The sequence below is a fragment of the Tympanuchus pallidicinctus genome, unplaced genomic scaffold (genome assembly GCF_026119805.1).
Source record: "Tympanuchus pallidicinctus isolate F22 unplaced genomic scaffold, pur_lepc_1.0 scaffold2, whole genome shotgun sequence".
In the NCBI taxonomy this organism is placed as follows: domain Eukaryota; kingdom Metazoa; phylum Chordata; class Aves; order Galliformes; family Phasianidae; genus Tympanuchus; species Tympanuchus pallidicinctus.
This window is the reverse complement of record NW_026294721.1, coordinates 49,688,086-49,713,438: the sequence shown is the minus strand read 5'-3', so window position 1 is coordinate 49,713,438 and position 25,353 is coordinate 49,688,086. Positions and strand designations below refer to the sequence as shown.

Here is a 25,353-nt window from a genome sequence, read left to right as displayed (position 1 = left end):
TTCTAACAGCTTATTCAAATGTTTCAGAGAAACACTTTACACATGGTAACACCTGCTTGAATTTGGCTGAGTTTACACTGAGGACCCACTTTCTTTACAAACTAAAGTCTGGAAGCCAAGAAAGAAAAAAAACTAGTAGGGCTGAGAGTATCTCTTCCTTAGTCTTGTGTGTTCTTCCACATTTGTTTCCTGACAGGTTACTGCTGGCTGCTGCTAAAGAAAGACCGGAGAAGTGAGGCATGGAAACCTGCAGCAGAAGCTTCCAACAGAAACCCAGACACAAGTACACCTCAATTGGCTCTGAAAGCCACAGTCCAAAGCTTCTTGTCTTTAGGAGTGCAGGAATAATTCTCTCCTTTTGAAAGTATCTGCATTTTCAGTGGCATAAATAAGAATACAGAACTATAGTACACACATAGCACTTGTAAACATCCTAGTAATAATTCTTCCAAACTGAGATTAGAGCAGATAGCTCTCTCCCAAGAAAGAGAGTTTCACTTCACTGATATATATATATATATATATATATATATATATACACACACATCCACACCTACATATACACACATATCTAGGATCAAAAGAATCAGAATAATCAGGCTGTCCTGAGTCTGCTCTTTTGTGCTCCTCTCTGCAATGCTGTGCTCTGTAACGATAAGCAAGGGAAACAGAGAAACAGACAACGCTCAGCTGCACTTTGTGCTGCAGAAGTGAGCAGAGGAAACAGATGTAAAGATGCTGCATGGGCAAACAAAGAAACTGGCACAGTTTTAGTTACTCATATTCTTTTCTGCAGTATAATCCCATTACTTGCCTCTTCTGCAGAAGAAACTAGATTCATATATTGCTCAAACAATATGAATTGACTCAACTCTCCTTACAAGCTTCTTCTGGGTTTCTTAGAAGTCTAACTTTAAAATTGACTTCCATCTAAGTTACAGTAAGTGATGTGGCCACTGTCATTGTTGCTGATATTCACTTCAGAAGCGGGTACCAGCTGCTGGGAACAGCCTTGACAGCCCCTTCCTGAATTTCTGGGTAGTGATAGTACTTGTGCTACACATGGGGGTCCAACTTTATGGTTCGTCTGGGCCACACAGCGTGAACAGTTCAGGGCCACATCTGCAAAGGTTACTCCAAACAACTGATACAAAGAGCACAACAACGCTCTATTAAACAGGGTAAATTCTCAGCTACAAAACACTATTTTTCATCACCGTCGCAACATCAGCTATGCATTTTCACCAGCAACGAACAAGAACCTGCATGCTGCGCTCATAACAATCTGCACCAGCGGATGTGACTGATTGTCACTGTTGCCACTGTGAAACGTGCCACCCACTGCATCACTGCACTCACATCCACTGTTTGGTCTCCAGAAGAGTTCAGAAAGCATCACTGAATGTCAGTGGGTGCATTTTTTCTGCATGGAGAAATTCAATTTCATCCCTTTGCTTCATCCACACTTCCATGCCAGAAGCCAATTTGTCAGACTGCCCCTCTGCCGCCATCTTCATGCCCTGGTTTCAGCACACAGTACCTATGACACATTGAGGTTCAGCTAGTACTAAGAAATGGCTGCGTGCCTAGGGCAGAGCTGCCACCATGATGGCACAGGAAGAGCTGGGCTGGGGACGTGCCTGTGCTACTCCAATTCTCATCTCGTCAAAGAATGGGAGGTTAAAGGAAAGAATTTGAATTTTACACTGAGGACTGAAAATGTTCAAGTGAGCTTAAGGATTTATATTACAGTTTCTCATCTTGTCCTCTGCTCTTCTGGAATCATATCCCAACTGAGAGAGAGAGAGAGAGAGAGAGAGGTCTCTGAGATGAAGAACTCTAATCTCAACTAGATCCTCTCTTGAAATACTGAATAAATTAGGCTTGCAAGGGAAGAAAAAAATCAAAGAAGAAAGGCACAACACAAGCACTCATCTAATCTCTTTCAGTATCTTTTGCTGTCTTTAGTAATCTGAGACAGCAATTTCTGCAAATGCCTTGAAGTACACACTGAGACAATTTCAAAAAAGCAAATGCAGTTTAGGAGAATCTCAGAGCTGTGATATTTACCCAACAGATTAATTCAGAAGCTGCAATTTCACCTGCAGTAGGAAGACTTGATTGGGCTACTCGGACATTTTAAAAGGAGCTAAAAATCAGAGAGAAGTTAAAGGAGTGAAATACTATTCTGCCACTGGCTGAAAGGATCTGATTCTGCCTCAAGCTGCAAGCAGGCTGAAGTTTCCATCATCATAGATCTGTGAACCTCAGCTCACTTATAGCTCATAGCTGCAGCTCCCAATTCAGAGCCTGGGATAATCCGTGCTGAACTCTATGCTGCCACCACTGCTCTACCAGCAGTCACTCAAACAGCCAGATTCATGTCACTGCAGTGACAGCACTGTCATAACCTGAGTTAGAGCCACTGCCACCAACATGGCAACTCCACACATACATGTGATGCACCTATCACTCCTATCTTCTAGGCTCTTATCATTCCTTGTTGGGAACTTATGTACTACCCTTGCACATTGTCCCATATGCAAAATACCAAAACCTGCAAAAAGACTTGAGGGATCAGCATTCAGAGATTCAGCAAGGCAGAGGATCACACCTTGTGCTCAGACAGAAAGATGGCTATCCTTTTAATAACATCCATTTTTTGCTGATGCTTTTTTTTGAGCTGGACTTCTCACTGCACAACCAACATTAACTGAGACCTTGGATTTTGATATGAAGTCATTCAGGTCTCGGCTTTGTCACAATATTTGGAAACATTTTCTTACTCACTTGGATGTGACTGAAAGAATTCGCAGACTGTTGAAATTATTTTCTGGTACAACTTAAGTTGCACTGATTGGGCTGGCATGCTCAACTGCAAGCATGTAACTGTAAAAAGATGTTAACTTGCAACTTACGATATGTTCATCTTCACTGTCTTTTACTCTTTCACCAAACTCAATGTTGCTTCACTGTCTTTTACCAAGTTTGCTATTGAAATGCAGTTGCTTTTTTTTTTTTTTTAAATTTAAGAAAAAATTAAATTAAGATAAATTTAAAGAAAATTCAGAGATTGTCAACAAGAAGCTTTTCAATAGAAAGAACACCACAGATAGAAAGTCTTGAGCGTGATGATTCCTAGCTTCTCTTCTATGACATATACACCAGCAGCCAAGGCTTCTCATTATCTTGAGACTATCCTGTAGGCGATGAGTTACGTGCTATTCAAAGGGATTTCATAAGCACTCACAAACAGTAAAGGTCATAGAACAATTTTGGTTTTCATCCTACTCAGTCCCTGACGCTATAGCATTTACCTTGCCCAGCAAAGTAGTTTCTCCTGAACTAATACACCCTACCCATCTGTACAGCTACACCTACTCCTTTTGCACCCAGACACATCAAGATTTCTCCCCCTACTCTGTGCTCCTAACTTCTTTCCCTCTTGATCTATTTCAACATGGCCTTGTAACAATCTGGCCACTTTTTAAAACTGAACATCCTCTCCAGCACATGAAAAATATCCCCAGTCTTTGCAATCTCTGGAAATAAGGCTCTGGAGTACAACCGGTTTTCAGATCCTATCCTTGTAAAAAATTAAACGTTCAGCAGCTGAAGCAATTCTATAAATAACTGGAAATGTAAAGGATTTATTTAGATTCTGCAAGAGATCTAAATACAGTCATTCATTGATAGAGCATGTTTTCTTCTCCCAGATTCTAATAGGATACCTTGGTAACTCAGGGAGATGTTAGGTAAAAGAACAGCAGGCTCTTTACTTCAAGCTAAACTGATTTGTCAAGACACATACAAACACATTTCTACACATTAGGGAAAAGAGCGACCATACCAAGGAAAGCCTACAATACATACCATTAAAATGAGATTTCTAGCTGAATTATGATAATTAATGCATAGTGCACAAATATGAATATCTCAAAGCTATAAACAACTATTCCTATGATCTAGGCATATGAATCATTAGAATTTCTATGCAAAGTGTCTTTTCCTATTATCAGTATTAACACTAAAATTGTCAAATTCATTAGATTAATATTCTCTCTGTAAGTCATACAAACTAAGAAATACTATACCATAACGTAACATACACATGACATGAAAGCAGAGAAACAAATATATAACGATTCTAGCTGTGACACAGTATGTTAGCAAGACAGATAAACTGAATCTTCATGCTGAAAGCATACTGCAGTTTCAAATCTATTATGTGTTGGAACTGATATGTTATTATCTCTGGACAACTTTCATGCCACGAAATGATTCCTGCTAGCATAATTTTCAAAGTGAAGGGATTACAAACAAGATAAATTTCATTGTATTGCTACCTGAACTAGCATAAACCAACAAGAATTTTATGTAATAGAGTCTCCATTTGCCAAAATATCTGCATTTGGCAGTCCCATTGCAAACGTATAAAGCATAAAGCAGGCACGTTTCCATTAACTTTGCTTCAGCACTTACACATCCAAATCAGTATTCCATGGTAGTGATCTACAGGGAACAGTATTATTTGGCTTGTGTTTTTTTTTTTTTTTTTTTTTATTAATACAGTACTCTTAATATTTTTAGTTTACAAGAAATAGTCGTCCTGCAAATATTTGCAGTATCTTTGAGTTTGCTGAAAATTATTAACTGAATTTAAGCACACAACTCTCTTACTGCAGTTGATTTCAATTTGTATCTAAGGGAAATTTTAAGAGCTTTTTGGAACGTGATGCTGATCAATGTATGGTGTCAACAGATTTTACAGATTAATTAATTATTAGCAAGCTGATGCATAAATCCTCAATTCAATCAAATAGTAACTCACCTTGATTATTTTAAGATTTAAAATTAGCAAAACAGAATTTGGACAAAGTCCTAACTTTTATCCTACCATTGGAAAAAAAGGCAAATATGATTAAAGATTATTTTCGAAACTGAACATACTGTGATGAATAGCAGGCTGGAATTCACCAGAAATTACATTGCTTTGTCAGGATTTTTTTTTTTTTTGGTGGGGGCAGGGGGAAGAAAATGGGGGGTGTCAGAAATTGTGTACGCTGATTTGGTAGACAACAAGCAAATTGCAGTTTGAGTAGAGGACAGATATTAATGAAAAAATAAACAGACATGGAACATTTACATAATAGAAATTTGATTTAAATGAACTAAAATGTTAATTTTAAGAATGGATTTTTTTTCTTTTTTTCTTTTTTTCTTTTTTCTTTTTTTTTTTTTTTTTAAATATCAGCAGTACCTGCTTACCTATCTATCTATCAATCAGCAGTTCAAATTTCAAACCAACTGCTCAAAGTGTTTCATATGAAACGCACAATTCAATTTAAGAAAGTAACCCTTCATTTGGTCATTGCCTATGCTTCAATAGTACGTCACAATATTTCTAACATAAACATTTGCTAAATAGGAAGTTGTTACAAACTAAGGATCAGATCAGGCAAATAGAAAAGCATGCAAATAATTTGCAACAGCTTGCAGAATCAGGCAGGACAGAGAATTAATACAACCTCCACTGCCCTTCTGTTTTCTTAAGTGAAAGTGACTACATTTGGGAGTCAAAATTTATCGATTTTTATTTACTAAGAATCTATATGACAAATTATTTTAAGTATAATAAAAAAACAACCAAAACGATATAGAAATGATGAAGTCTATTTCAGACGGGGGTTTTTTTTGACCACTGCAAACAGGCTATAAAAAAAAAAAATCACATTTCGCCTTCTGTGGCAACAGTTAGCATCATGCAAACGCTTAGAGTCACATACCCATAACTGCTATCGTGATATGTTGGAGAAAACACATCCATCTCTATAACGTTGTCATGACCATTTGCAAGGACTGCTTGATTTCCTAATTCTCTACATACAAAGATACAAAAAGATGAAATTAGAGTGGCAATTTCAAATTAATGAATGGGAAGATCCCACAAAAAAGAATTCACTAATTCTATTAAATAACTTTCTTCTCCCATGGATGTAAAAAACTGCAACTGCATTTTGAGTGCAGGACTTAACTGCCTTCTGGACTGTTCTTGGAACTACATGCTAACACAGGGTTTATTACCAGGCTACTGTTAGGGGAACACTGCCCTTTGGTGATCTGCTACTTTTGTGGAAGACCTGGTATCAAATTCCTGGTTGCTACCAACAGAAAGACAGACAATAGGACTAAGCAGTACATAGCTGGATGATGTTTACTCCAGGGGCTGGATGAGAAAGCACTGACATAGAACAGAGAATATAAAATGCACAGCCAGCCAACACGCTGAGGGGCAGCTGACATTGAGTGCAGATCTCATGTTCTTTACATGGTGCCCCACAGCAGCCCGGCAAGGAAAGGACACACCAGACATTAGCTCTCTCAGGGAATGGTGAGAAATGAAAGTTTATCCCCATGACTAGGCACTATTACTGCTGTAAGATGCATATTTATTACTCTACTTAAACAATGAAAAGATTAGTTTTGGAATTCTTCCTGAATTTGCATCCATGCTTGCTTCAACAATTGCACCTCTTTGAATAGAGAAATGACTATCTCAAGTAACTCTGTGCAAATAACACTGAAATCTGTTCTACTGGTGCTTGCTTAGGACATGAGACAAAAGAGACAGCATGCTCAAATTGCAAGTCTTCATGATGACAGAACAGGATTCATGTGCCAGAAGGATGCCAGAGACATCAAGCAGAAATCTAATGCAACAGATAACTCACACTGTGGGGAACTTACAAGCATATGGGGCCAGTGGGCTTGGATACAGGTAGCATCATGACTGTACAAGAAATTTGTCACATAGAAGCAACTTTTTTTGTCCAAGTTGAGACATCAGAAATGATATTAGTTGATTGCCCAGAATAACATTTCAAGTTTGTGTTATCTACCGTCTCCACAGTTATGAATCTCAGACTTGAAAAATGCATTCATTCTCCCAGCAACCCAAGTAAAATGAAAAACCATTTTCTTTCTTTGCAGGTTGGCAATATGACATGGCCAAAACAATACTCAAGGTCTTCAGGTGAGCAGGACTTGAATTCCTTTCCCAAACTGTGCTTTTACTGTGCACTATTCATTTTTAATATAAATTACATCTTTAATCAAGTTCAAATGTGAAAACCTGCAAGACTTACATAATGAAACAATTTTGAATTTGATTAAGCTGGACACTGTTTTATTGGTTGGAATGCATAAAACAGCTGCTTTGAATAGACTTGAACTTCCAGCGCTACTGCGGTGCTGCAGAAAATCAATCAGGCTTTACACAAATTGATTTAAGGGTACCCTGGAAGCTATGAAAACTCTTTCCCCACCTTAATCAATACTGAAAGTGCTGCAATCCACCCCAGTGAAGACAGGTGGTTGTTGAGAGCTCATCACACCTTAGGAGCTCCTAAAATCTCTGCATGGTAAAATGAAGTTTGGATGAAGCTTGTAAAATGTTTCTGAAGTAGCATATGCTAGAATTTGTTTTGGTTGTGTCACCTCTGAGGTAATCTAGTAACCTTACTTAATGCTTCAAAATACTGAGCTGTTTTTAGTCATCAAGCATTTTTTCTGACTTTTCCATCTTTCTTCTCAGTAAAATTAACAGAAAAGTGAATACAGTAATGCCTCCACTTATTCCACTTTTAAGAATAAATTAGGGGTAAGAGAAGACTATCTGATATCAGTATGAACTGTGAGAAAACAGCTTCTTCAATAATTTCTATTAAACATTCTCAATCCATTATATAAAACCGCCTTCTTTCTTAACACTAGTTATGTTACGCAGCAAGCCAAGCAAGAGAACACAAAGTTCACACACTGCTCAGCACAGGTTCTGACTAAATTTGTGTAAAGACTTATTCTCAGATTTTTATTTATTTATTTATTTATTCTCCAATTTATTCCTGGGCTGGAATATGTAAATTTTCCCTGCTGACAATTCATCTTAGATAGCCAGTCTAAAATTAATAAAATATTGCCTAAGAAATGATACTAGCTTGATTTTATAAACAAATTGATGACATACTCTTCCCCTGCTCATTTCTAGCTTATGTAATTGATAGTACACCAGAAAAAACTCAGCAAAGATTTAACAAAGAAAGCATCTAAAGAAGTGATTTACTAAGTATTCTTAAATCTCAGTTGTTTACATTCTCCTAGAAAGCAAAGCCACAAAAATGTAAGTAATGATCTTGATGCTTGAGAGTACGTTATTAAATCTAAAGAAAGTATAGAATAATAGAAGCATAGAATAATAGAAGTGCTAAATCTAAAAAATGCAGTACTAAATTTTAAAGACCATGATAAGAAAAACAAATACTAATATTTAATTACTTAATTGTCATTTATGATATAAAAGACCTCTAGCAACTATTCATGCATTTGTATGATTTTGGCTGTCCAGCATATAATTCAAAGAACAAAATATGAAGCCACATATACATACATTCCTGCTTTATATTCCTTTGCAAGTTACTATTGTTAACTGGCGCTGGTTTCCCTAGCTGAACCCAACTTGGAAAAAGTTGGGAAAGAGACAAACAATAGAGATCATTAAATGTCCAAGAGAAATGTCCTGCAGCCTGCAAGAAATCAGAAAAAAAAACCAGCAGAAAATATATATTTTTGTTTCCAAAAGCTCATTTTACATAGATTGCTCTGAAAGTAATTTATCCTATTTATTTCCATGGAAAGAACAACTAATACAAAGAGCACAATAACACAACTTGACAGTACAAATTCTCACCTATGAAATGCCATTTTTCAACACAGTCACCACCACCAGTTATGCATTTTTTACTAGTGATGCACAGGAGCCTGCATGCCATGCTCCTAAGAATCCGCACCAGTGGAGGTGATCTACTGTTACTACCACCACTGCTGAAATGCACCACCCACCACCTCACTGTGCTCACATCCAATGTTGGGTCTCCCTATATGTTCAGAAAGCATTGATGAATGCCAGTGGGTGCCATTTTTGCTGCACGGAAGAATTCAGTTCCACCCCTTTGCTTCGTATGTACTTCCTCTGCTGCCGCCTGTCACACGACAACAAAACATAATGGAATACTGGTGGGAAGGTTCAACTCTACTGTCATACCACCTACATATGTCTCTGATGTTGTGGGCCAACATGTTAAAATAGCAGACATTACCTTTGGAGCAGTTCTCAGCCTCAGAAGAAAGAGGTCAATTTTTGTTACTGCTGCATAAGCTTGCTGTCATTTAAAGATGGCATCGAAGATGCAGGAAGCACACACAATTCAAGCTGTGGTTTCAGACCACCATAAAATTCTTCTTATATTTTACAAAACACTAGAATTTTGATTGGGCTTTATTAATCTATCAACTTACAGTTCATCCATTTACAAACTAACAGCAATGCTTTACACAAAAGTATTAACACTAAGCAGAGCCAAATTGTAGCACATTCTATCAAATATACAACTGAAAGCAATGTTATAGAATATATATCTTGAAAGTCACCCTTTTTACTACTACAAAATCATTGAGACTGAAACCTCTCTCAGGTTCTGCAAATATATCCTTCTCACCTGCATGTACAAAAACATACTATTCACTATCCAGCTATATGCAACAGCAAGCTGTATTTCATTTTTATGCCACCCATCACCAATATGAGCCTATAGAGAGAGAAAGATAGCTATGTATATATGCTGACATTCACATTCTGTAGCTCTAAATGACAGTCATCTAAGTAAGATAAAAAAAAAAGAAAAGCTGAGTATGGGCATAAGCTAAAATACTGCCAAGGATGAAATAAACTTTCTTTTAGGCAGAGAAATGGATGAAGGAAGAAACCTATCACAAAATTGTTAATATAGCTGAAATTGAGACTAAGAATCACACTCAGAAGGGAACTTCAACCAAAAAGAGAAAAATCAATGATGAGTTCTTCACCTCAAGCTTTCCAGCCAGGTGATACTATTAGAGAAACTACAGTAAAGCTGTCTCAGTTTTAACATGAAACTTTCACACTTCAATTCAGGTACAAGTGTTCAAAACACGAACACTCAAATATCCTTACCTTCTCATCAAGAACACTTAAAAGATTAAAAGTATCTCTTTGACAAAAAATACTTAATCCAGACTGAAAGTGGTATTCTCATTCAAGTATATTTATAAAAACAGTGAAAATAGACATGGCAATGAAAGCAAATATCAAAGACCTTATCTGCCCACAGACGATCAACCAAGCATCCTGAAATCATCCATACACTTCATGCTCTTTTCCACTACAAACTCTTGCTCTAAAAAATCCTGAACATTTTCTCAACGTATTAAATTACGTGAATACAATGATGAAATCCCTTTCACAGGAATCCTGTTTCACAGTGCTAAAGCACACTCAGCATTGCAGTAGCATTTAGTTTTGGGGAGCTGACCTATGCTCCAAACAAGAGTTGCTTGAAACATCTGTAGGGACACAAAACAACAGAAAATCTGTAGGTCATGTATGCTCTGATCGGTACTCAAAATCAGTTGGACTATTATTATTTCACTGCAAATCATAAGCTAAAAGGATTCAAAAAATGAACTAAAGGGATTTCATAAATATTTTCAAGAATTACTGTCAGCTTCAATATAGTTGTAAATGTTCAGTTCTGATGACTAAATTGGAATATTATGGCTTATGCTAATAAAAAATTAGTGCTGATTGACTGTTTCATGAGTATTAATTAATCACTGTAGGTAAATTCATCTCTGTGCCAGTAAGCCCTATAATTCTTTTTTTTTTTTTTTAATAGATCATTCTGCATCATACATCATTCTGCATCTACAGGAGCATGTCACCATTTATATTAGTTGCTCCCTTCTTAGAGCCAGCTATCAATTGTAAAAGACAAAAAAGAATGGGAACAAATTAATCATCATAGCAGAACGAAGCGATTCTTTGGTCTCATCAAACCCTAGATGAGTTTAGAAAACATCTGTCTCACATAGGTATTCCTTGAAAGCTACCAAGTACTCAAGTTAAAAAGCATTACTGAAAGTTCATTCACATCTGACATGTATGACAGCGTATAATTAACACAAAACATTTCTGTTAAGCAAAACAAGACATTTCTTCAAACAGTCAAAAGTCACAAATGATGAACAGGAAGGAGAATGCTCATCTGGAAAAACTAAGGTATTTTCCGCATCCAATTACTGTGCCATAAACATCACAAGGGAAAAAAGTGGCATTCTGGATTTTGGAGCGAGGATGATAGTTTGGTACTGAAAAGTTTTCAGCATTATTTGCTGAATAAGGGGAAGTATTAGCTGCTGGCTATCTTTCAAGTTAAATATTTCCTTCAGAAATGCCAGTCTGTAGTAGTACCTAAGTAATTACCTGCTTTCCAGTGGCGCATTACTGCCAAGGACCCAGCTGTCCTGCAGCTGGACTGACTCAGGTGTGGTTTGCAGCTCGGCGGGCAAAGCAGCCGGCGGGGCCGGACTCTGATTCCTCCTATTTGTCAGTGAGTTTCTGTTAAGTGAGGTGATGGATGGGTGATGCTGTGCTGAATGTTGCTTGTGAGAAGGTGGCAAAGGCTGCAGGGTCGACTGGCCTTGGTTATTTGGAGGTTGTTCTAAGAAGAAAGAAAATTAAAAGTTCGTTATACAGCGTCTCAGCAGTTGCTACATCCAAAGCAGAATGTGAAATTCAATATGATCCTATCGTCTAATATATTTGCATATTATTTTATTAGCAGACATTCAGTGACATTCTTGAAGAGAGAATTTACCCTTGATACACAAAGTTCTAATTAATATACAACAGATGGTAAAATTGCTTTTGGTTTTAATTTGTTTCAGGTTTTTTTTTTTTTTTTTTTTTAAATCTGGTTTTATTAACACCTACAGAAAACAGCATCTGACAGATCCCCTAATGCGCCTTTAGTTTTCAGCTTTTTTTTTTTTTTTTTTTTTAAACAAGCCAACCCTGAAATTAAATGGGTAATTTCAGTAGAACACAAAGGTTTTCAAAATGCTTATAATCCCTGTAATTATTTAATGGAGTTTTTTAAGCTTTATTTAACTGCAATAAATTATTACAAGCTAGTTGCTAAACAGCAGTAGACTACTCTAGTTTAGTGCATTCCAAATAAGGCAGCTCTGCACTATGATCTGCTAATAGATGCTAAGTATTCTTTAGCAGAAGGTCACTCTGTGAAGCAGATGTTGCTTCATGGATATTTAACAGACTGAATCACATCTGATTACAACGTCAGAAGACTCATATACTTAATGACCGTCACATCCATTAGAACACACACACAACAGATTTTCCAATTTCACACTATGTAATAGAACTCCATTTTGGAGTATGTCACAGGTGATCAGAGAGCCAGGCGCCTAAACAGCTGAGGAAATATATATTTTTTTTTACTTAACCAAAGCACACAGCACCCATAAAGCTTGAAAACAAAGCTTCAAAGAACAACAAAGCCCACAGTCAAGTACCTCCAGCAATGCTAGGTTCTAACAATCTGTTCTGTGTAATCAGCAGGTAATAAATCATCAATTGAAGACAAACCTTGCCATATGACACAAGGAACACAAAAAAAACATCAGAAACACCATTTGGAATCATTTAGGGATGACTGATGACACTTAAAAATGTAACAACACTTAACAAGATGGAATTAAAATTGCCACCTATTATTTCCTAAAGTAATGCAGTAAAACAAGGCAACATAAATGCAAGTTCTCAACAAAGCTGAAGGTAAATAAAGGGCATGCACTTTGCTCACAATGTAAATGCTTTCACGTGACAGCAGGAAATAAGTTGTTTGATCTTTGTAAGAGATCCTCTATTTCCAACTAGTTATGACTGCAAATCGTTATCAAACCAATAATACAGCTGTACAGAAAGCACAGAAAGTAACTGTTCAAGCAGATATTTCAAGTAACTCATGGGTGACTACTATAAAAATACCTTACAGCAAATAATCTCTCATGCTGCAAACAGAAGTTTTAAGAATGATAAGGAATAGACATGCTGAACTTAAACAGAAAGCACAGCCTTTGGAATCACTCCTTTTCCAGGAAGCTCGCTCTCCTTTCCAGCTTTCCTCTGATCCATGTGATGTTTGTCATGAACAACAGCAATGCCTGACTCTGTCATGGAGATAATTTACTCAGCCAATGAAGTTTTCAACACCAGAGCACTAACAGTCACGAAGAATGATCAACTGGGAAGGGTACAACCCAGTTTTGTCATTACCAAAACTGACACAATGGGTGTCACTGCACAGGTCTGAATCCCACATTCCAGTAGATCAGTGAAAGGGTAATGTAATAGACCAAAGCTTAGCAGAATTTTTTGGCCCATGCCTACCTAAGATTTGATCACATTTATATTACAATCTATTTATCTGCTGGTGAAAGATTAACTGTCCCTATCTTAGCTATAAATACATAGGAGCACATGTGTAATACAAATATATAAAAATACACATTTGTAAAAAGAGGCATGTACTCATGTAACTTTATGTTCATATAAAAGATTAATTACAAGACAGAAAAAAAAAAAAAACAAGTGAAATGAAATCCTTTTCATTTGTTTACTTTCAATCATAGAAACTAATTAATGGAAATGGTTCTACAGACACAACTTCTCTTTGTTATTCCTCTTTTTGACCCTCTTACTCGCCACAACTTGGTGTAAAGCACTACAAGGATTTCCCTTGTAGTGTCCAGCTTGTCCTTGTCCAGCTCCTACTATGCAGATTGTTATTCTGGCATTCCCCTTTTTTGATGCCTCATCTCATTTAAAATCCCAGCTGAAAAATCACTCTTAATCTGTCTCACTACAATTTAGCACTAAGGACCTAGCAACACCTTCTGCTCACAAGGAAGCAAAACTAATGTTACTCTCCACAGAAGAGGATGGCCATACGCAAAGTATCACAGATAGACCTTCCCCCTACTATTAGGGAGAAAGGGACAGGTTAAAAGTTACTTATGACCTTTCTGAAGAAATATTTAGCTTTAGAAAGTACACAGATTACATGCTGGAGGACTCAGACTGTTCCTCAGCCCACAGGCCAGCTATTCAGGCCTCTGTTTGGGGTGATGATTATTTCCCCCAGACACTTACTGCGAATCTACAAAGCCCTTCTGCTTTTTAACATATACACATTTCTGACACTGAAATTACAGTGTGGTATATAAAATAAATGAAGAGTTTGGGGGATGGGCTAGTAACCATAAGGCGCAGGCTAGAAGCCAACAAGAAGAGCTTAGCAAGTGCTTCTTTGTGAAGACCACCAGACCTGGAAAGTGCTGCCTCGCTCCACAGGATGCTTCTAGGTGACATTTTCTAGTGTCTGAGGGCAAGTTCAATTGGCAGGATATCTTGAGCCTACGCAGAATCAGAAACGCCAGCAGAATTTGCAATGATGTATGCTCCTTCTAATTGTATAAGAGGCACAGGCAGAATTGAGCCTAACAAGGTTAGATTTTCCTGTAAGTCAATAGAGCTACAATCTATATTCCTCTGAATTTCCTCAGTGCTGTGTTGTCAATCTGAATGAGAGATCACTGAGGACTGCTCTTTCGATCTTTTCTTCCACTTGCCAGATTTCCTGAATCCACCGTTTTTTTCATCACTGCACAATTTCTAACAGATATGTCAATCTTACTGATTTCTGAGGAAGAGACAAGCATCACACCAGTCCCTTGCCTGAGCCACGTTCCCTTTTGTTATGCTCCTCTTTTACGGAGTTAATAGCTAAAGAACTGCTTTCAGCATTATTGCAGCTTTTACACAAAGCTACTCAGGTTTTACATAATAACTAAGCCTCTCAACATCACTGTGATGTTAATTAAAATATTCTCATTGTATTTGCAGGGAAACTGAGGCTTAGATGTTGAGCGGTTCTTTCAGGTCTCCTGAGAAACCAGTACAGCACACTGAACAGCACTGGATTTTTGCTTATTATAATTAAATCAGAGAATTGATAAAGACAGTGGGAGTTTCATGGGTTAGACGCATGTCTTCTGAGCTCTATAGCATCAGTGACTGGCAAAAATACTTCTGCACATGCTATAATAGTCAGTATGAAGATCTTTCAACTCCATCTTCCTCTCTGCTAGTCAGCATGTTGGAAAACATGAATTCTAAAGAGAAACCTTCTCCTGGTTAGGGGAAAAAAAGCAAACCAACAGGAGGTCTGGGGACTTGGCCAGGCCCTCGCTTACTAGGGATTGCCTTCTCAGTGTCAGGAAGAAGAAAGAGCATCAAAATCTGCTAAATCATAACTGTACTGAAATACTTAAGAGATATTGCAGAAAGTTACAGTTGCTTTGCTTTAAATTGGATTTTAAATGCTATCTCCATTGACTTAATCTCAATGGAAATGGCTGGTTTACTCCAAAACTAAGCAAGTATAGGTAATGCTAGATTTCTGTCTGAAAATGCTAAGTTTCAATTGGAACTTTCTTGCTCTGTCTGGACTTCAACAACTCTAGAGCAACCTCATTCATCTTCCAGAGATTTTTGCAGAAAGGAGCAAATGTAAATTGGCCCAGCAATCAGCTTGTGCATTCAAGTTGTCCAGGTACTACCAAAAAACCCTCTGATTTTTAAGGCATTTGCAGCATAAGGTAACATCAGATCATTATGCTTGTCAACATACGTACAGAACTCAGAGAAATCATAAGAAATTCAGTGGAAAGCTGTCTTACTACAGTTGTATGAATTTTTCAAAACATATTAAAATTGTTATTTACCCTCGGGAGCATCGCTGAAGCAAAGCAGCCATTTCTATTGTAGAAGTAAATTACACACACTCGCCAGCCTTTCTCAGTAACTTTTTTCTTTTCCAAAAAGTAATTTACATTTCATTAATTTTAGTGTAGCAATTATTTAATTGCTACTGAATTCAAATAGCACACAAAAGAACATAGAAGAATGCCTGTGCAAAAGTAAAAAGGAGAGAGAGAGAGAGAGAGAGGGGGGGGGGGGGGTATGTCAAGTATCTACTGCCATTTGGAGGAGAGGGGTTAATTCAGAAAGAGAAAAGCAGACTAAGGCTTCAAGAAAAAGTAATCTGTTGTACATTTAATGTGCTAGCCTTTCTCCAACAGACAGATCACTGAGACCTGTCAGCCAGCTTACTCATCCAGGAAAAAGAGGGGTGATTTCCATTTGATAAGAATGAGGATTCTTAATAATGTATAATTAACATTAACTTTGAGTTTCCATGACAAACACAAAAGCAAAGACATCCGTTACTATATAAACATTTCAAATGTGAACTGAATGTAATTGAGTACCTATGCCTGTGAGAGTGCCAACTCTTTCTATAATAAGCTTTCTCCTTCTCTCCTCTCCCTTCAGGAGAACATATATCCACAATACACACTAGGTAAAGTGGCTGGACTAGAGTGAATGCCCTAGAAAACTGGTAAAGAAGAAAGATAATCTTTTATTTCCAGGTCACTGGCCACAGGTTTGCTAGCTGATGATTGCAAGCAATCAGAAGTACTTTCCATAAGTACTGGCTCAATTTCCTCAAAGAAAAAAACAAACCAAACCCACAATGAAAAACAACAACCCAAAGCTTTGTTGGACTCAGAATTTGTCTAATTGGCACATGGATACATATACTGAAGTACTATAAACAGAAGCAAGGTTTACCTTGGGAATCCCCACAACCAGAAGAGTGTGGGTGTTGCAGCTGCATTGTTGCTAGAGCTCCCAGAGGCAGGAATTCCCTGCTGTTGGAAGGGGACAACAAGCTCCCTCCTGCACCACTCCTGCAAGGTACCTAACCACTCTCTGCAGAGCTCTTTTTTTCTAGAAGTACCCTTTGTGAGAAACCCTGCTTCATTAATGAAACAAAAATAGAGGTTTAGAGAAAAATGGACTATTTAAGAGCTCATTTGCAATTAGGCAGATCTGTCTTTTCAAGGAATTCCTGCTTCCATGTACTTTTACATGAAAGAGTCAAAGTTCCTTTTCTGGTCATCTGCTACAAGCTAGAGTAGCAATCCAAGGTTATCTACCATATGCAGTCATTTTGTGGTTAATCACAAGTATTTGTTTATTCTTATTGATGTCCAAATGGGCTTTGCCCTGCCAACTGCTTAAGAAGCCAAGCCATAGGCTGAAGCCAAGGAATGAGGTGACACAGTGCCAGCTGCCACACAGAGCCCTTTCGTTTTGCTGTGCCATCAGTCTGCACTATCCTCTCCTGCTTCTGTTACAATTAATGGACCCACAACTGAAAACACCATTAACCCACCACCGCTGCTCACCTCTTGAAGCACTCCTTTCTGTACTAGCTCCGCGTTGACAAGAATGTGAAGAAGAGACAAGGACACTTTGATCAAGATATGCATCTGTATCTAGTGTGTGACTGTGTATACCATTATAATATAAGATGGGAAAAAGTCATACAAGTTGGTTGATCAAAGCAGGCCAATGTTTGTCTTCCCGTCAGTACATTGCCTGTAGGGTCTGACAACCTGTCAGGCTACCTGGGAATGTGAAACTACCAGCAAATCCAACTGTAGGATGCGCTCACAAAGACTGCATTGCCTTCTTTATGCATCATAAGCTTAAAAGAAATAAAGAAAAACTGAATGCTGTTATGCACGACACTTTAAAAAAAAAACAAACACAAACCAAAAAACTGAAGCATTATTTTACTTCTTAAAGAGAAATAATGATTTCTGCTGTAAAAGGGAAGATTTCTTTGACTGCAGAGAAACGTGAACAGTCTCATGATGCATGCATGTTAAATGTTCAAAGATCTACCAGATCACAAGAGGAGTACAGGAGGCTCCCTGAAAAGCAGTAGGACAGTCTTGAACACACAGTACCGATATTTCCAACCACAAAATGTGCTGATTATTTCCTATACCATGTACAGAAGTTGTCTTCTACCACTTAAATGGACACTAGAAAACAGAAATATATTGTGCATATAAAGTATAAAAATGTAGTCTTTAGAAAAGGGAGAAAAATATTTTTGTCAGTCTCTTTCAGCTAAATTATTCTGACATGCTATCTGCAGGAATGCTACTTCAGGTTACAGGTACACCTGTAATTTTGTCTTTCCACTTTGCATCCATTTAGCAAAGTATTTCCCTTCAACAACTTCAGACTGATATTATCAGTGCACAATCCCCTATCTTTTAGAATTCAGTTCTCTGTAATGTTTCAGAAATCTTATTGTAGCAAAGAGAAGCCTTCAGTTTTCAACAATCTTCTCAATACCTATAAAGTATCTTTTCACAAAAAAGTGAAGTTTATGAAATGAACTTTAAGCTTACTTAGAATAGAGATTTTTTTTTTTTCCTCTCTGGTATTTTTAGAATAAACAAGCTGAAAAGCTATCTACCATATATGACGTGACCCTGTGAAAATAGATAAAATAACTTTCTATTTTATGGCATTTACTTTGAAAATCTGATTAAGATAGATGTTTCTAGTCCATAATTCTTCAATGTCATGTTGTCACAGTTCCCATCAGCAAGATGCTTTAAAGGCTTTCGATTAATATTGCATGCCAGAACTGAAATTACATCCTTTGTCGTTTACTTCTTAATGGTGCAAGTGATATCTATCAAGCAGTGTTTTATGAAGCATGTGTGATTTTTATTAGAGGCTGTTTTCACAAATCTTTTTCAGGTTTCATAAAGACTGTTCATAGTTCACAACCAACATGCCCCGCATACAAGATCATGCCTACTCTCAAATGCAGAATGGAATTCAGATTTTTTTTTTTCCGATGAGGTTTATCAATTAGAAAAAAAGACTTCTTCCTTAAGTCTGTATAAAATCATCTTGACAATGCAAAAACATTACTGTAGAACTAGAGAACCAGATAGTAAAAACAAATGAATTTAATCATGTATTATTTTCTGAAGTAACAAGTTTAGTTCACAAATTCATATGGCTGCCTTACTTTTTAAAATGAAGGGGACAGGTAAATCAGAACATGCATCATGCTCCCGTATTCCAACTATGACAGGTTTTTTTTTTTTCCCCCCAGCATTCACCTGTGTAAAAGGAGACGCATATAGCTGAAGTTTCTTCAGTTAACTGGAAACCAGATTGTTGAGAAAGAATCATTGAGTTTGTTGTTTACATCAGCCTTTGGTCAACATTTTAAACAAAAATGTGCAAAAATTAAGAAAGCTCCTATCATAGAGGACAGAACGCATTTTCCTAATATCTTTGTCCAAAGTCATAAAGAACTTTCTCTTAATACCTGACAGAGCACAGCAACTGCACTACAGGAAGAAACACTGCCCATTGAGAAGAAAGAGGGCATTTCTTACACAGATGACGGTGAAAAAGAAAATCAGAGGATTTACTTCTGAAAGGTTTATTAAATGTTGTTTCTACTCTCTGTTGTTCAGGGTGGGAAGTGAATCAGCTTACTTTTAGAACATTTTTTTCCATTAGCTGGAATCGATTCTCAAAGCATTCCAGCAAATCCACATCCAGCCTGCAAGTACCCTATTAACCCCTCAATACACACATAAAGTGCAGACAGTATTGTGGCAAGCAAGAACTGGGTAATTTACATACTGTAAAATATGCATGCCTTTTTGTCCATAGTACCAGAAGAGATTGGTTAACAAACAGTAATTACAAAAGCATAACGTGGTAAAAGGGCTCAGATGAGCAGAACAAAATAACCCACAAGAAGGAAAAAGTGATGATGATGCTCTCATCCACAAGGCAAACATTTTAAGCAAAACATGAAACTTTACAGGTTTTTGATTGAGTTGAGGATAGTTTGGTCACCTTATTAAAGCTTGAAACACAGAGATAAATATTTCAGTGTCACTGAAAAGAGCCACAGTGAAATGAGTTCAGCAAACAGCCTTCCTAATAGTAGTCTCTTTATCCCCAGAGGGGTTTATGAAGCAAGACAAAAAAAGAAAACTACAGAAATGCTGTTAAAATATAATTGAAATTTAACCTGCTGGGTTAATACACTTAAGATCTTGCTTTACAAGAAAAAGAAGAAAATAATACAAACTGTGAGATGGTAACTGCCCACAGAGGATGAGCCAGAAGCAAAAGCATACCTTGCACTCCCTGCTGCTGTAGCACGTGAGCACCCTCTAGCCTCATGCTAAGCTAACCCATACAGAGGCTACCAGGGATGCTATGAGATCTATTTCTGTAATCTTAGTAGGACCAGAAGTCTGTGAAACAAAGCATAACCCCAAAAATAGAAAACTGTTGTTGACAAATTTCCAACAATTTATCCAAGAACAAAATGGGAGCAAATGCTATTGGACAGTGCAAAATGACAAAGTTCCTCACTTGAGACCCTGATTCTAAACATAATAATGAAATCTTCAGTGGTACGCTACTGGCTTGGCTTCCCCACAGCAGGATTTGGATCTTGCTGGAAGCCCTGTATTTTGCAGCAATGTCCCAGAACAATGATCTTACTTAAAAATCACACTCGTCTCTACTCAGGATATATGCATATGAAATCAGATCCTCCTACTTCCTTTTTTTGGAACTAGGAGTAAAAAAGTTAGGCAATTATTGCTAACTTCAGATAGTGTTCAATGGTAGCTCAAGAAAAACAGTGATGCAGTGTACTTGGAGCTCACAAATTGAAGGCTAGCTTTTTAACCACAAAATTCAAGTTTTCACTGAAAGAACAAAACACAAAACAAAAATTGGTGATTCCTGAGTACAGCTAAAAGATCACGAGGGAAAGGAAAAATCACCTATCTCAGCTGCTGAATGGGGACTGGAATTCATCTGAATAATCTTTGAGAACACAGCCCCCAAACTGCTTGTAAAATAGGTGTAAAAAAAGGTGGGCTATCACATTTCCTGCTGTGCTCATCCAGCACCGTCATGTTTACTCCAAATACAGATGCCACACTTAAATTTGACTGCAATAATTATGAACAACACATAAATGATACCAAAATTACCATGCTCCAACTGTAAGTTGAGTAAGTTCAATAATCCTGATTCAAGCAAAACGACAGGCTGTTAATATACGTGCTCATTGCATAACACTTTTAACTGAAGTGAGGTCAGGATTGCAAGGCTTGATGTATGACTTCTTAATAGATTTCCTAGCATTTTCAAGTGTTAGATAATTTTGGTTCCCATCCAAAATCACTAATCCAAAATGAGCTATGACTGTATGTTTTTCTTCGTCTTCCTATTTTATTTCTTAACGCTTCCAAGAAAAACAATTCGTCAAAGCTGTTTTACTTTAGAAGCTCAGTTACTACTGGATAGGCTAAAAAAACCCACAACTTTCATGAACTTCAACCTAAAAAATACACTCCCAAGTAGCAATTGCGTAATGCTTACAGCTGACAAAACTTGCGCTGAAAAAGCTACCCTTCCTCCCCATAAATAAAATAGCATTTAAAGGCTCTTTTACTACTTACTCAATCTGATACTGATAAATGTTTGACATCCATGAAGGAGCAAATCACCAGACCTCCTCAATTCCGAGAGCCAGGGGGAAAATTCTTTACTAATTAAGTCAACTGCAGGTTGTTTTTTTTTTTTTTTGTCATTGACTTGCTAAGGTCAATGGCACTTCTTGAACATTTTGTAAATTTACGAATCCTGAAGTAGTTTGAAATACTCTCAAATTAGTTTATTACCAGCGATGAAATTCTTGACCAATTTCTCCATGCTTGATTTGGCCAGGAAACATAGCTCTGCACTAATAAAGCCTGTGAAAGATAAGCAAGGAAAGGGAAAACACAATATAAAACTTCTAAGCACAAGTAGATTTCATCAGATTTGAAATAAACTCAGATAAGAGGGAATTATGTTTTGCTTTGGAGGAAATAAAAGAGGAACTGGGGCACTTAGGTGAAAAGGAAACAATTTGGAAAAAATGGTAGCACTGCACTGAAAAGAGGTTGAACGACTAATACGCAGCGTAGAGGCAAAAGCAAATAGCTAAGAGCAAAAATTCTAAGAAAAATGAAAAAGCATATATAATTTTAATGGAAAACTGTAACGACCAAACTCTTACTGAAAAAGTAGAAGTGATATCCTTAAAAAAAACCAAACCAAAACAACAAAAAACCCACATCGGTTTAATCTTGGCCTCCTGATTTGAAGACAGAAACTCTTGCAGACTACAGCTTGAGCCTAAGAGCAAGACAGAAATAAAGCAGTAGGAAAACAGATGAATTTTTGTCTGCAGATCAATTAACTGACCCCTCTGCTGTCAAGTAGATGCAATATGTGGATCATGAAATGAAGGAAAATAATAGAGAACTAGGCTTCCAAAATAGCTTTTAAGTACTTTATTTCTCCTAATAGTGTCAGAAAAGAGAAATTTATGAGGGGGAGGATTCCATACGAGCACACAGAGGATCTATTGTTCTCTAATGACTTTAAATAAGCTTTTTAGGCTTATGCATGAATTAGAATTTTTGCTCTTCTTCTGTATGTTGAAAAAAAAAAAAGAAAAAAAGGACAAAAACACTTTTGATTTTAATATTTTCAATTCTAATGGCAATCAAGCCTAGTTAAGTATCAATCAAAAGAACAAATTCATTAAAAAAAAATCCACTAAAAGATGTTCTGTTTTTTCCAGTACAGCAGCTTCCCTCTTCAGAAGGAAGACAGTTACTAACCCTCAAATCAAACAAACTTTGAATTTATGAGTTGAAATAAATCCTATCTTTCAGTCTGATTGTCTCAGTTCATGTAACTTATTGACAAAACTCTTCCATATCTAAAACTGAATTAACCGTGAACCTTGTATGCATTCACTATTTTTTTTTTTTCAAATGCTGTGAAGGACAGCTGTATGTTGAGCAGCTTAAACAGACTGTATGGTAACTAATAATAAGCAGTTGTCTAATGGTGAACAAAAATGTAGGGAAAAATTCCCCTCACTTTTCTTTTAGAAACATAGACAAATTTTCTTTCCCTCTTACTTTCACGTTCCAAGCATATTTTCATGAACAAAAAATAGGTTTCACTTTCTACTGTTCATCTTTCCATTCTGTCCTACTTCTGCTTCCAGCAGGTGATCTTTCACATCAGTTTCTAGCTAAATTTTACAGTTTATTGTTTGAGCCAAGCTTCCCAAAAAAATATGGCTGATTCATGTCCATGTAAGCTCTTCCTTTTAATAAAACTACTGTATTTCTGAGATAGACACTGACAGAACAGGTAAAAGCTAGAGAAATCACAGCTCACAACTACATCTTTTGATTTAAGCATACTTGTGAAGATGCAAAAAGAGAAAAGCTAAAGTAAATGTTTCTGAAACAATGGCAAAAGTGAATAAGAAAGAACAAAGTAAATCACTACCATGATACAGTGAGAAGTGACATGATTCCCTGTACACTGGCAGAAAATGCAAGTTACACTCCCTGATGCTCCTGCCCTCTAAGCAATTGCAGCAGCAAGAGGCTGCTGTTGCTTCTGGAGTAAGCAGTGGTAAAATAAAATCATTTGTTACAATTCTATGTCCTCCTAAAAGAATTATGAATTCAGCACAACCCATCATTTACCCCCCCAGAAAATAAAAATACCAACATTTACAAAAAAAGATTGATCTGAAACTTCCTAACAGTAACCTAAATTCTACACAAACAGAATTTGAGTTTCAAATTATTTAATTTGCACCAAGTGTGTAAACTCCCTTTATACCTAACAGCTGTCACTCCGCCAGCAACAAATTTGGCAGAAGCACTTCTTGGTAGGCAGACTGAGCATTTTAAAGACAGCTTGCTCTCCGCGTAATGCTGCAGATGTACAAAGGAAGTTATAGCACAGCTGAGGGGGCCAGAGAGCATGCACACCGGGAGCCATGGGAGATGTAGAAGCCTGGAATCCCTGGCAGCCTGCTTCCTTTTAGTTGCAGGGAAACACCCCGCTATTTCTAGCGTAATTACACCCCCTCCCCCTGAGCACACTTCCCTGCTCTGTCTGGTGGCTGAGCTATCCATGGGAACATGTCTTGCTTTTTGTCTTCTGCTCTAACCCCGGCGGTGATGACAAGCAAGCAGCATGTGGGGGTGGCATGCGATTAGGAGGGAAACAGATGGTCGCGGGCTGAGGAGTCTGATATTTAACATGCTTTTCTAACTACCACCGGGGGCTAAAAACAAACATTTCAGGAGGGGGAATTGTCTCATATAGTATTGCAGCAGAGTAAGGCAGGAAATCTCTTTTTATGTCCCTGGCACAGCCCATGGCTTACTGTGGGATCACAGGCAGGAGAGATGCTTTGCACATCCTGCGCTCTGGATGCCCACTGCTCTGTGGTACTGGCTGAGGTGCAGAGGCTGCAGCCACCAGCGGAGCATCCGATAGCTCTTGGCTGAGCCTGGAATAAAAGATGCTCTAGTGATGAAGGCCAAAGAGAATAAAGGCCTGTTGCTCTGCAATGGCACAAAGCACACAAAGGCCACAGTTTATGCAGAAAGGAGGAGCAAAGGGATTTTTTGGCGCACTGCTGAACGGCCATCCCAAATCAGGGAATGGAAGGGGATCTTCAAAGAGATGATGCTTTGATACCGGTCAAGTTACTTTCACTTCCCCATAAAGAGAACCCAGGGATAGCAAGGCACATACAAACCATCCCACCTGCTCCCTGCAGAGCTCCTGGCACCACGCAGGGAGGGGGTGAGAGCTGTACATGGACACCCTTCCCCATAGCACAAGGTTTCACAAGTTACGTGCTGTGTTACCGAATGATCTGTCTTCCAGAAAGAGAAAGCAACATCACAAATGAGGTAACATCCTCAGGAACAGCTACTGGGCTGTTTTAGAGTCTCAGGTGAATTAAATCTGTTAGAAAGATTCACACTTTGGAAATACACGTGTAAAGAAAGCAAACAACAAAAACAGTGAAGAATTTATGATACATAACCGCAAAAATTACTTCAGAAGTAAATGCTTTTAAAAGCTGCAAACATAGACAATTAATAGCATTCTTGAAAGCTGAAAGTCTAAATAGCTGTCAGCAGCTCCACCAGCAAGTGTTTGTTATTTACAACAGCAAAGGAGACAGATTATCAACTTAACAGAAGCACTGATTAATTGTGTAGCCTCAACTTGCAAGAAAAGCAGCGTAAAGCTCTGTGTGAATAGCAGTTTTTAAATAGGTTCTTCTTAGCTCCAAACTTTCTTCTGTCTTCTACTCACACATTTAAATAGTTATTACCACTTAATAATAACCATTTAATCAAATTGTGCTGTTAATTTTCAGAACTTCAGAAATTAAGAACCTGACTTCATACAAAGCCTGAAAAAGATTTTTCCAAGATCTAAATACCAAGGAGATACTTAACAGATGCTGCAGGCTGTTGCAGACTTGGCTGCAACATTTACAAAAGAAGATGCCTGAATACACG

At 37.6% G+C, this 25,353-nt stretch overlaps 1 protein-coding gene across 18 annotated transcripts in view; it reads right to left on the bottom strand.

Moving 5' to 3' along the window:
• The window catches only part of TENM3 (teneurin transmembrane protein 3), a 696,676-nt gene that overhangs the window by 124,872 nt on the left and 546,451 nt on the right, over positions 1-25,353 (bottom strand). For 12 of the 18 annotated variants that reach the window (XM_052683284.1, XM_052683286.1, XM_052683287.1 and 9 more), the window contains 2 exons: positions 11,357-11,594; positions 5,787-5,879 (listed from right to left, as the gene is read on the bottom strand). The exons of 1 other annotated variant lie outside the window; for it this stretch is intronic. In XM_052683284.1, coding sequence (XP_052539244.1) covers positions 5,787-5,879; positions 11,357-11,594 — 331 coding nt within the window. The remainder of the gene's footprint in view (positions 1-5,786; positions 5,880-11,356; positions 11,595-25,353) is intronic. 5 more of the 18 variants (XM_052683290.1, XM_052683303.1, XM_052683293.1 and 2 more) reach the window with 1 other exon arrangement.